Here is a 13,575-nt window from a genome sequence, read left to right as displayed (position 1 = left end):
GCTGGTCCCAAACTTCTGCCTGATCATCACTCCGCATCAGTGAAAGTCTCATAGTCAGCAGCCAGGAGGCTAGGGCAATTTTCTACGGCAGTTTCAATTTCAAATATTCTTACTTGTTGTAATCCTAACGCAACCAAGAATTCCTAATCCAGAAGGACAAACAGGCTTCTTAGCAACAGAAGCTACAACAGTGAACACTTCTATAACCCTTATTAGGGAAAAGACAAGACTTCTGGGTGCTTTTTAATTTTAAATTGTGGTCAAATGTGGAATTTAAAAAGGTGCATTATAACCCAAGTGGTTTTTATGCATGAATATTCATTTCATCTTCATAACCCATTCTGCAGGGGAGGAAACAGACACGAACATTTGGCACCTTGTTCAAAGATCAAACAAGTCAATCCTAAAGAAATCAGTCCTGAATATTCACTGGAAGGACTGATGCTGAAGCTGAAGCTCCAATACTTTGGCCACCTGATGCAAAGAACCAACTCATTGAAAAAGACCCTGATGTTGGGAAAGATCAAAGGTGGGAAGAGAAGGGGATGACAGACGACAACATAGCTGGATTGCACCACTAACTCAATGGACTGAATTTGAGCAAGCTCTGAGAGATGGCGAAGGTCAGGGAAGCCTGGCAGGCTGCAGTCCACGGGGTTGCAAAGAGTCAGACACAACTGAGTGACTGAACAACCACCACCAAGGCTGTTCGACTGGGAAGCGGCAGAACCAAGAATCAGCTGGAGGCTGTCTGGCTTCAGGGCTAGCCACCCCCACCCCCTGGCCCCTGCTCTAAGCACCAGACCCAACAATCGGAGAAGCCTTCTTTCCCTATCAGCCCATTTCATGATGCTAACTCCTGTTTCTCTCCCAGGGCTCTCCTGGGAGGCAGTCACTTAGGACAGCTCAGGCAAGGTATGTCTGAGTCAGGACCTGAGATCAAGCAGCTTGCCACCGTGACCGCCCAGTTGGCTACTTACACTCCCCCAGTTGCCCACTCTCCAGGTGGCCGACACAGGGCACTCTCGCAGGAAGCAGGGTTGGACGCTGGGCGGCTGCATGCCTGGGCAGTTGATGGTGGTTTGGTAGCTGTACTCGTAATTCTCCTTCCCGGTGTAAATCTCGCTACAGGAGACCAGCCTTTGTTTGTAGCCCTTTCCACAGGTCACTGAGCACTGGGAAGAGGCGGGTAGAGAGCAGAGGTTGGAGCAGGGCCTGGGGGCAGCCACAATAGGGCCCTGACCTCCACGTCGAACACTGACCCCGCGACAATGGGGCAGAGAGCTCTCTTTATTAGCTTCTTATGCACTACAAGCAGCAGCCCACAGCACTCAGGGGACACGCAAGCCCTACAGGAGCCTTCCAGGCTCCATACTGCTACTGCATATTCGCCCCCAAACAGTCCCCCGTTGGGGGCACCTCAAGCCCCTCCTCTGGATTTTCAAGGGGAGAAGCAGATGCGGGAGGCGCTCTGGCTGTCTTTGGGTCCACTTACAGCATCCACAGCTCTACAAGGGTGAACAAATCACACTTTTCTGAACCTACCAGGACTGCATCTGAGGAGTGACCCAGTGAGATAGAGAGAGAGCTGGAGACGCCCTCTGTGTAAAATCCAGGCTCTTTGCCCAAAGAGGACTGTGGGACAATATCCTTCCCTACTTGATGGTCTACTGGCCCATCTGCCCTCTGCTCAGTCCCTCTTGTTTCCTGTCTCCCTGGCTATGTATTGGGTTGGCCAAAAAGTTCGTTCAGGTTTGTAGTAGCAGAAAGACCAAACAAACTTTTTTGGCCAATCCAGGATCTTGACTTAAATGTTACCTTTCTGCTTCTCTTTCACTCTTTCTCTCTAAATCATGCAGTCATTTAGGCCTTTTGCCATAATTATATGGCACTTAAAAATACCCAGACAATCCACAAAAGGAAAAAAAAGAAGTTTTTCACAGATGTCCCAGCTCCCTTCCATGACGGGACATCTAATTGGTTATTGGTAAGATTTCTAGATTGTGTTCAACTTCCTCAGCTACATACTTTATGTAATATACTGTTTTAAAAAGAGAACAGAAATTAACCAACAAATTTAGTTTTGATGATACTTTTGGGAAAAGTCATCAAATAATTGGCCACTTGCTGTAAAAATGTTACACAAAATTAAGAGTTTCAGGATTCTCAAGGTCAAAGAAGGGGCCAGATGAACCCTGGAAATCTTATGCAGCATGTGGTGTGTTTTGCTTTTCTCGGGGGGAGGGATCATATCTTCCTGGCTCAGTCGTAAAGAATCTGCCTGCCAATGCAGGAGATGCAGGTTTGATCCCTGGTCAGGGAAAATTCTATGGAGTAGAAAATGGCAACTCATTCCAGTATTCCCTGCCTGGAAAATCCGGTGGCCAGAGGAGCCTTGCAGGCTACAGTCCATGGGGTTGCAAAGAGTCAGACACGAGTTAGCCACTAAACAACGACAACAACCATAGCTTCCATCAGTTCTCACTTCCTATTAAAACCAGTGTCTCTTTTTCCTGCTGTCTCCTGAGTTATCACATTAAGCCACGTGGCTGGCCGCTCCTATAGCATTTCCAGCGGGAAGGCTCCCCGTGATGGGGTCTCAGAGAGAGGAGGGAGCCAGCCCAGCCACAGGCACCCAGAACGTCCTCGGGCCTTCCCTTCCAGCTGGCTCGAGACTCGGAAACGCTCTGCGTCCACTTCTTCCTTCTTTGGCTGCAGCTGTTCAAACGCCCAAAGATGCAGCTGATACCAGGCCAGCAGAGTGCAGGGCTCATCTGAGGTCTGTCGTGCGTGGGTAGATGGCTCACCAACGGTGTCTGTCCAAGCTGCGGGTATTTTAGAGTATCTAAAATGCACGCCTTGACCTCAGTCTGCACTACTTTAAAGGCTGAACGTCTGAGATGGCAGGTGCTAAGACCCTTTTCCCCTGCCAGACAGGAGCAATAGAAATTCCCATTTATGTGGGGGATGCGCTGGGAGGTAGTCTTTTATAGCAATGGAAGGGAGCTCCAAAAATGGTCAAGTTCTATCCAGAGGCCTCCATGGCTCTGAAAAGAACACACACCCTTCAGTAGCTGTTAAGAGCATCCTGAAAATGTTGAGCGCCTCTGGCTTCCTTTATCCTTTGCACACCAGAGTTCTGATGCGTAAGAGGCTCTCATCTCTGGGGGCTGGGCGTCGGAGAGAGGAATAAAGTGGGGAACATCCTACAATTGACTCTGAAAGATCACCTCTGCTAACACAGGACCCACATTTCTGCATGGCCTTCACTGGAGGGGAAGAGAACCTGTTCCTTTCACACACCATGTGCTAGTTTGTCACAGTCCCCACCATTTCTTATTGCCTCCCTCATGCTAAGATATTTTCGTTTTTTTGGCTGTGCCCTGCAGTATGGCGGATCTTAGTTCCCCGACGAGGGATCAAACTCATACCTGTTGCATTTTACACAGTCTTAACCACTGGACTGCCAGGAAAGTCCCTTAAGATATTTTCTTATACTTACCCTTCTTCGGGCACCTATAGCCATGCTCTAAGAATTCCTTTCTAATGATAATAACAGGACATCGGGGTGAATCACACAATTTTAGACTTGAGGGGAGCTTGGACACGTTCTCATGGACCTCCCCCGATTTGCCTATGTAGGACTCCAGCCCAGGAAGGCTGAGGGACTTGTCTGAGGGCTTCCAGTGCTCCAGGAAAGAACCAGCAGGTGGGTGTGCATCTCCCCCATTCTCGCCCTCATCAGTCTGCCACCCCTAGGCCATTGCTGCCTGAAGGCGGTTCCAGAACCCCCAAGACCATACCTCTGACCATTCTCCTGTGATCCAGACATACTCGCAGGGCTGCAGACTACAGCTCTCGCGGTCCACAGGCCTTGTGCTCATGCCACAGTGCACGCCGTGAACCTCACCACCTCTGTCCTCGTCCACACATACCACCTTCCGGTACCTGGAGCCTTCACCACAAGTCTTGGTGCACTGTTATAGACAGACAAAACAGGTGGTGATGTGGAAGAACAACAAACGATTTCTCATGTCTTATTATTGTGATAATTTATTTTCCTTTCTATATACTCTTTAAGATTGGGAGATCGTTGAGTGTATTATCAGAGAACTCATTATTTTACCCTCGTAACTTAACAAGGTAACTGAGAAGAACACATATGACTCCATATTGGATCTAAATCCTTTGGCTCTAACTCTTGTGCTCTGTTGCCTGTACTTAGCCATGCTGCCTCTGCACCTTTTATAAAAGAATGTTGCCTGTAATGTATGTTACAGCCCATTGTCAAGGCTCTGACCTTTAAAGTATTCATTCATATAAGGATAAAAAGCTGCCTAAAAGAAAATAACAATGGTCCTATTGGAGGTTTATGGGAATGTTGTGACCAGACCTACTTGGACAGCTCTGAGAACAAAGAATTCTGGTATCAAGAAGTCTGCAACAACCAATAAGTCTAGCTCTGGTTAAGATGGTTCTTTGGGACACTAGTCCACGTCAGAAAATTGCAATTCCTTGCCCCAATACCTCATCCCTCGATTTACGGATATGTCATGTGGCAAGCAGCATGAGTTTGAACTTGGTAACAACAATACTGTTTCTGCCATAGTGATCAGCATTCAATAAGTGACTGTCAGGATGAAGCAATGAAAGTGTGAATGAATGAAAATTGGATTTGGAAAGAACCTTACTTCACTCACTCAAACACTAAATCTCTTTAAAACATACGGCCTCTAGATGTTGATGTTGAAATTCCCCTAGAGTCAGGGAAGTTATTCCCTGTTCAGGTGGTCCATTTCATAACACAGAACTAAGCCTATCTCTTTGCTGACTCCAACCTCTTGTCCTAGTGGTTAATTCCAAGGGAGCATAAAGGACAAGTTTTGTTTCCTACAAATAACCACCCTCAGGCACCTGAGGTAGCTTTTCTGTGGCACCTACAGCCTTTTCTTCTCCAGACTGAACTGGTGTCATCCCTGGATCATTTGGCCAGTATCCACCAACTTCCTAAGTGTCTGGCCCTATGATAGGTCTGGATGAATGGTAATGGTAATGGAAACAAAGAGCACAGAGATGAGCTGTATTTTAGTAGCAAAGATGGACATTAGAGAAGTAGACAGCTAGGGATCAAGATTGAGCCACTACTATAATTTCCATTTTTCAAAAGAATAAACTAGGATTTAGCTGCCTAAAGATCCCAGGCTATTCATCTCTTTGTGAGGTAAACAGGATAGATGTTTTTTATTCCCATAAACCATGTGGAGAACATAGAGCAAGTGGTATGTTTCAATCTAGAATGATCTCTGTGCTGACCATAAATTACTTATCTCATTTTACTTTGACCAAGAGCAAACCCCACTGTAGAAGTTTTACCTTAGTTATCTGTGCTGTTAAAGGTCTTCCAAAGCCTGTCCTATCTAAAGCATCGGTGTCACTCAACATTTCAAGACTCTAGATTACATAGGAAAGGTACTGTAACCAACCTGTGTCAAGGACAGCTTAGGTTTCCTTTAACCAAGGATTATAAACTCTGTTGTCTTGGGGCCTTATCCGACTACTGTGAACTGTCATTGTTGTTCACATAATATATTTTAAACTTTCTCCTTTTAGACTAGAGAGCATCACAGATCCCCTTTCTCTTTTGTCTCTGACGAGTCTCCTTTGCTTTTATGACCTGCCTTATCCCAAAGCATTTGAGTGTGGAATTCAGCTTGACCTAGAGATGTCTTACCTCATATACCCCTTGCCTTTCTTTTCTTTTTCTTTCTTTCCTCATTTCTTCCTTCCTTTCTCCCTTCCTTCCTTCTTTCTTTTCTTTTTTTTTTTTTTTTGGTTAGGAAAATAAACATAATCCAGTTACCATTTTAACCATTTGAAAGTGTACAATTCAGTGGCATGTAATCACTGGCCATGCTGTGAAATCACATCACCCCAAAAGGGAACCCTACACCCATTAAGCAATCACTCCTCATTCCCTCTTTCTCTCAGACTGCTGCAACTACCAAGCTACTTTCTGTCTTCATGGATTTGCCTATTCTGGGTATTTCATAGAAATAGAATCATCCAATATGTGGCCTGTTGTTGTCTGGCTTCTTTCATTTAGCAGAATGCTTTCAAGGTCTTGCCATGTTGAGCATGGATCAGTATTTCATTCCTGTTTATGGCTGAATAGTCCATTGTATGGGTATACCACATTTTGTTTATTCAAATGTTAATGGACATTTGGGTTGTCTCAGTCTTTTGGCTATTATGAAGAGTGCTGCTATTAACATTTGTATGCAAATTTGAACACCTGATTTCAATTCCTTTGGGTGTATCCTTAGGAGTTAGAAATGATGGGTCACCTGGTATATCCATGTCTTTTGTGAACTGCTTTCTTCTTTCAAAAAGTAGAGTGGCTATGTATGTGGCTGTGTCTTGATAGCTCCTTACCAAATATTTGCAAATTTAATTTAAAATTTCTGTTGCTTCAAACTCAACATCTAGGGTATGGAACCAGTCATAATTTTTCTGGGGCATAAATCTGAATAGCAAACAGTGTGAGATGGGCATAGAGGAGCAAATCCCTTCCTACCAGAGCAGGAGACTAGCTGTGCCTGACGCCTAGCCCAGCTCTGACTCGGCAGTTCTTGGGATTTCTCTTCTCCCGAAGGATACTGAGAACCATTGTGAAGTAATAATGTTTCTGTGGCTTCATTTTAAAAAAAGCTAAATGAGCCATTGGATGTCACAAAATAAAACTGGCTAATCTGTCATGTGTAGATCTGTGCAGAAGACATACTTAACTCCCCACAGAAAAGGTAATTCCTGAGAAATCAGGACTTAGGTAGTGCAAAGAGGAACATGATTACTGAGCAGTCAACCTGGACTAAACCTTCCAGTGTCCTCGTTTATTTTCACTAATCCATAGGACTTTAAGCTACATCAGTAAGTAACAGTCTGGAGCAGAAAAGCAAGGGTTACTTTTCTGCTTGTTAGATGTTTCTCCCTTGGTCTTAAGTAATGCTTAACTACCATAAAAACTACTTGCCAATGGTGGCAAAGGGCGTTGGGAAACCCTATTTTGAATATAACTTTCAGAATAACCAAAGTAAGTAAATAAGTGACTTGCCCAGTGGTTTGGAATGAGTCAACAGTGGCTCTGAAAATCACTTAGCATGGGTGTTCTCCTGGAGTTTTAAATCCTAACCAGAGTATAGGGGCTGGGTAATCAGAAAGCAATCCAGCCCATACTATAGGATTTTATTAGCTTTCAGTAATATCACCCATTCCACCCATGTAAAATCTATGACTCTTTCCTCTGTCCTGGAATATGACCTAGAATATTCTGGAAAACAGATGGAAAAGCTCAACTAAGCTTAGTTTAATTTTCAGAAGATTTTTCTCCAATTTCTTTATAGCTTTTACAAAAATCTATACAAAGTATCTAAGACACAGCACTAGCCTCTCTGAAATTCAGCATACCTGTGATTCAGTAAGCAACTATCCTAACAACCCTGGGTTAACTAGGGTAGTTTGCCCCTTGTCCCATGGGCTACATGTGTCTATAAATGTGTTGAAACTCAAGGCGGGGGGTAATGTTTTAAATTTGAGGGTGAGGAAGATCTAAAATAAACTTTTAGGGCACTATTTTCTTTAGCTAGTTTGGCTGACCACAGGGTGATGTCTAAACAGGATCATTTAATGCAAAGAGTACAAATTGTCTTTCCTAAAAGATTGGAATTGAGTTGTTTTACTTTGTTTGCTTAGGTACTCTAACCATGGAGGAAAGAAAAATCATTCTTCATATTCACCTGCTGAACCTGTATGGTTGCTGATCTTCTCCAAGGATGAAAGAATGTGTTGTGTTCTTACTAGAGTCAGGCTATCTTTGTCGAACAGTGTGTGGGAAAGCAAGCAAATGAACAAATGAAGAATTTGACAGTAGCGTGTTCTGGTTGTGCTAAACAGAGTCTTTGGCTAAAAGGAACAGAAAGTACAGATCAATTCATCCAAACATTGCTTTATGTCCAAAAAAGAAAAAGCAACCTTCAAATTACAACAGGTTCATTTTAAAAGTGGAGTTTGGCCATCTCTGTCCTAAAATATTATATGTGCCAGGGGAGAAGGCAGAAATTAACTGTGTGGATATATTTTGTAACTTTAAAGTCATTCACTCATTCAACCAATACAAACACACCTCAGAGACATAGTGGGTTTGGTTCTAGATCATCACAATAAAGGGAATATCACAATACAGAGAGTCACATGGGTTTCTTAGTTTTCCAAGGCACACAGAAAAATTCTATTTGCACTATAATCTACTATGTCATAGCATTATGTCTAAAAATGTACATAATTTTAAAATTCTTTATTGATTAAAAACAAACAAACAAACACAGCTGCCCACTACCTCAGCCTTCAGTGTGTCCCAGTAGGAACATCAAAAATCACTGATCACAGGTCCACAGACAGGCTGGGCTCTGTCCTCCTTCTCTCTTCCACCTAGAATCACTGCCTCTTGGCACTTTGCCCCTGACCACCCTAGAGAAGGTAGGGCTAGCCTATCATTCTCTGTCTCAGCACCTTGTCTGTACTGTTTTTTTTTTTTTCATCACAGCACTTTTCATAATTGGCGATTTCATAGGACATGTCTGTTTGCTTGTCTTCTCTCTGCCTCTTTCACTAGACAATCAATCCCTACCATAGCAATTCCACATTTTCTACTGTAACCGTAATACCTAATGCCTGGTGCTTTGCAAGTACTCTATAAAGATTTGTTGAATACATGAATGAAGGAATGAATAATAAAGAGTTAGTATTTGGCCCTTGTTCACACATCAAAACCTGATCACTCCCTACTGTAAACTTCATAAAATCTTTGTAACCAACTGGCCAAGGACCTGCAGCTCATGACTAATTTTTCTGTGCTAAGAAGATGAACTTGGGAATCATTTTACAGCTGATATCAATAAAAGTTTTTAGAATCCAAATATGCGTGGTCCAAGTCCCTGCACTGGGTCAAACAGCCATGGGGTGGGCAGCTCTACAAAGGCCAGGCAGATCTGAGCACAGCTTGTCCATGGCAATGTGACAGGAAAGTAAAACAGCTGTCCTTACAGGAAAAACAGAGCTTGTCTGACTGTTCTAAAAGCCATTTTACAACGCTGTGATTTTAGAGTTGAAGCCAGTTAGCAGGTATTGTTTTATAAAGTCTTTTCGTCTTCCTTCCTTCCTTCCTTTCTCTCTCTCTCTCCCTTTCTTCCTCTTTCCTTCCCTTCCTTCTTTCCTTTCTTCCTTTCCTTCCTTCCTTCTTCCCTCTACCTAACTATTATTCTCTCACTGCATTCATTCATGGAGTCACTCATTCATAAAGTGTCTTCAGTGCCACAGCCACTGTGCTAAAAGCTGGGGAAAACTCTGGTGAACAAGCTTTATGACTTCAGACAGCTGACAATATCGATAGCAAAGACAGGCAAAAATGATGCAGAGCGCTAACTGTTGAAGCAGAGTATTTTCAGGGTGCAATGAGAGTGGACAGGAGGGCTACCTGACTCAGGCATTCAAGAGGAGGTGTGATCAGCAAGGGCTTCTGAAAAGATATGACAACTTGTCTGAGACTTGAAGGATGAGCAAGGGTCACTGAAGTAAGGAAAGGAGGAAAGCAGCCTTATTGTGATACAGAGGTACTAGCGAGGAAGGAGAGTATTCTGGGTAAAGGTAAGAAAAGGTAAAAAAAAAAAAGAACACTCCTAAGTCCTGGGAGATTTACTCCTTAAAGCTAAGGGATGTATAACCCACATACTCAGAATTCATATTTGATCAAAAGCCCTATAAGTAAATTCATGAGCTTACTTATAGGGCTTTTTATAATCTATAAATTTATAGATTATAATACTATAAGTTTCTTAAGATGGTAATTTTCAAAAGAATTAAAAAGTCAGTTTTTAAAAACTCAGCCTCAAGAGCATAATAGTTCAAAAGTGAGTAAAACTGAGCAGTGAAAAGCTAAATAACTAGCCCAAAGTTGGCAGGTGATCTTAAAAGCCCAACACTGTGACACACAGTCTTTGCTGAAGCGCTGGTCATCATCTGAACTCTCCATCAAGAGTTCACCATACCAAAGAGAAGTAACATTTGCAGAAGGCCTAAAATATGCTAGGCACTGCACTGAATCCCTCACTTAACCTCATTTAATCTAAGACCTTGATTCAGCAAAGTCTGACATATAATACCCATTTTGCAGATGAACTAAATGGAGCCCATAGATTTGATGTCAACTTCCCAGAGTCCCAGGTGGTCTTGTTTACAACATTGTGGTTTTCTGAAGAGAGCATTTTTCTCTTCTTCAGTTATTGTGTGCTATATCTGAAAGTCCAGGCTCTACCCTTGTGGTACCATGAATAAACATTAACCCCCCCTTCCCAAGTATAGTTAACAGGCTTCTCAATACACAAAGGGGACCACTGACATGCTCCATCTTCATCAAGACTTCCCCTCAACCACATACCTTAAGGTCTGATTATCAACCAACTGGACCAAGAATTTCATTTTAAGAAGAGGGTGGGGGAGTCACCCTCTAGAGAATTCTAATACTTTGATGCCAACTATGCAGAAAGGGGCTGGCCAAGCCAAAAATAAAATAAAAGAATTCACCTTGGGTGCATGTCAACACGGGAGGAGGTAGAATATAACGATTCAGAGCATGTATTCCTGAGGTCAGGCTTCTGGGCTTCAAATCCTAGCCTTATTACTTAGTAACTACATGAACTTGGATGAATTATCTTAGCTAAGCCTCCAGCTTCCTCATCTTTAAGTGAGGATAAAAATTTAATTACAACACCAGAAAGTTATGGAAAAGGTTAAATGAGGTCCTCCATATAAAAATACTCAATAGAGTGCTTGATCCATAGCTTAACGAACAATGAGATGTATTACTTTTATTATCATTTGTATTAGGGCCACTGTGCCAGATAATCATAGAGGATGCCCCTCACATTGTAGCCTATGGGAATGGCACCCTTGGGTTTGTACAGAGTACAACCTGTGTGACTGTATACAGCCTTCCTGATGATCATGCTATTGTGCGCAGGTGGAACTCATGCTTCTCCAGGTGGACGCTTGGATTATTTCTCATGAAGAGGAGGGTGCCATTTGCTATTTGCCTGGCATGAAGTACATCTTGCCCACAAACAGGTGGGTTTTTAATAGTGTCCAAGGGGGAAGCAAAATGAAAAAAATGCACATGTAGAAAGCCAACAACAGCTCTGAGTTAGCTGTCAAGAACAGCTAAGAAGAGAACTTCCTGTAATGGGATGGGATGGGGTAGCAAGTGTCCAGCATCTGATTCACTGGGCTCTAAGGCTGTGCCCTGACATCTCACTGACATTAGGTCAAGGTGTCACTTGATGAGGGGAGGGAAGTTAAGACATGTGTCTGCACATATCAGGTAAAATGGAAGCAGAGTGAGTGGGTGCAGAGGAGGAGAGAACCAGAATGAAGGTGCAGGTTGACTGAGGGCATGAAGGGGGTGGACTATCAAGTGACCACCCAGTTGACTGTTTAACAAGGACACTTTAGACCATGGAAGGAGGGGCAATTAACAATTACACCAGGCCTGCCCCAGGTAAATAGGATGAGAGGCCACTCTTTTCCTGACATGGCTTATGAAGGTGGTTGCCCGATTGCTCACAGCATTCGCTTGAAGCCTTGTGGCCAAGGGGATGTTTGGAAAGGACCACCAGCATGCCCTGCTAATGAGAAACTATTTTGATGGAGCTTCTCCCTCTACCATCTAGCAGCCCTGAGTCTCATTTTGGCCAACTTAGTGTCATGTGAGGGTCTCCAACCCCCCTGACCAACCAGGTCCACTAGTCTCCAACTCTTTACTTTGGGTTTAGGCTGATGGGAAAGCATGTTGGCAGGAGGGTAACTATCAGAGTCTGCTTTTCTCATTGCTTCTGTCTGACCAACTTCTAAATTTAGCCACAGGCCAGGCTTTCTTCGTAGGTCTTCTGTTCTTACATGGCACTTGAAAGCAATATTTGAGGAAGGATTTAGAAAGATCGATCTGCATGGCACATGCAAAGATGTAAATTTCTAGGCACGTTTTGGATGATCAGAGAAGAGGATCTCCTCAGTGCATATCTGGCAAGATTTCTAGTCTGCGGGAGTCAGAAAGAAGTGTCAATGGAGCATGCATTTTCCCAACTGACGCCAGCGTTTTCAAAAGTTGGCTAAAGCGTCAGCTGTCAGCTTAGATTCATTTCTGAACACTTTACTCTGTGCTCCTTGGAGCAGTTGCACAGAGTTGAGTTTGGCAGGACATGAAGACAGAGAGGGACAGAGCAGGCGGCGGTAGGTCTAAAGCAAGAATCAGAAAGAGTGTCGAGTGGTGACACAGGCAGAGACAGAGAAATCTTCTCTCCCTTCCGTATCGCACCCTGTCAATCCCCAAGCCACTCGATTATTTATAGTTTTCCCAGAGAGACTTTGCATAGTTACCATTTTACCATTTTACAGATGGCAAACTCACAGCTCAGAAAATTAGGCATCCTTGTTCTAAGTCAAGCGTCTGAAGTGTGGCAGGGCCAGGATATAACCAAGTCTGAAGAATTCTACAGCCTCTGGGGTTCCCAGCAACTTGTGTGGCTCAAGTACAATTAATTTGAAATATAACTGCTCTAGCCATTCCTCTCTACCACTGTCTGGCAGAAGTAAAAAAAAAAGAAAGAAAAGAAAAAAAATAAACCCTAGAGTTTCCTTTGAAAAGGAAAATGAGAAAAAAGAATTTTTTTTTTGAGTAGACAGAGAAGGTGAGACTCCTAAAGAAAAGAGATGACTGAAAACAATGGAATAATCAATCAGGAAGGTGAGAGAGAGGGAAGAACAGAGCTGGAAGGCTGAATCCCCACAAGGATTAAGAATGCAGTTATAGGAAAACAAATCCCATTTAAAATGGAATAAAACAGAATAAAACACCTAGGAATAAATTTAACCAAGGAGGTGAAAGATCTGTACATTGAAAACTATAAGACATTGATAAAAGACACTGAAGAAGGCAGAAATACATGGAAAGATTCTGTGCTCATAGGCTGGAGGAATTAATATGGTTAAAAGGTTCATAATATCCAAAGCACCACATGCAAAAGAATAAAACTGGACCTCAGTCTTACACCATAACAAAAATAAACATGTGGGTCGCAAAGAGTCGGACACGACTGAGCGACTGAACTGAACTGAACTGAAATGAATATAAAGCACTCACCAGAGTGCCAGGCACTGTCTCTCCTGTCCTGAAAAACTATTCCTGGTGGGAAATTCCTGTCTCAATCTTCCGATCTCTGAACATTTTACACCTTGTACTTTCTGTTTCATTCCAATGTCAGTAGATAAAGTATTGCTTTTTAAAATATCTTTTCCTCCCTTTTCTACAACTGAATCTTCTCCACTGGAAACAGAGGATCCTCCCTACGAAAGTCCTATGCTAGAGCCAGGCCATTCCTCAGGGACACTTAGTGTTTTCTTTAACTAGACATTAACTTGGAGAAAAACAAATTGGTCTATTTCTGCATCAACGGAGCAGTTCTTCAGAAG

General features: G+C 43.1%; 1 protein-coding gene across 3 annotated transcripts in view; it reads right to left on the bottom strand.

Annotated features, from left to right (window-relative positions):
* ADAMTS9 (ADAM metallopeptidase with thrombospondin type 1 motif 9) overlaps window positions 1-13,575 on the bottom strand; it is a 163,165-nt gene that overhangs the window by 22,232 nt on the left and 127,358 nt on the right. For all 3 annotated transcript variants that reach the window (XM_069561878.1, XM_069561879.1, XM_069561880.1), the window contains 2 exons: window positions 3,804-3,977; window positions 981-1,175 (listed from right to left, as the gene is read on the bottom strand). In XM_069561878.1, coding sequence (XP_069417979.1) covers window positions 981-1,175; window positions 3,804-3,977 — 369 coding nt within the window. The remainder of the gene's footprint in view (window positions 1-980; window positions 1,176-3,803; window positions 3,978-13,575) is intronic.

The sequence above is a fragment of the Ovis canadensis genome, chromosome 19 (genome assembly GCF_042477335.2).
Source record: "Ovis canadensis isolate MfBH-ARS-UI-01 breed Bighorn chromosome 19, ARS-UI_OviCan_v2, whole genome shotgun sequence".
NCBI classification, from domain to species: Eukaryota; Metazoa; Chordata; class Mammalia; order Artiodactyla; family Bovidae; genus Ovis; species Ovis canadensis.
The sequence above is the reverse complement of the archived record's forward strand: the minus strand, read 5'-3'. Positions and strand labels throughout refer to the sequence as shown.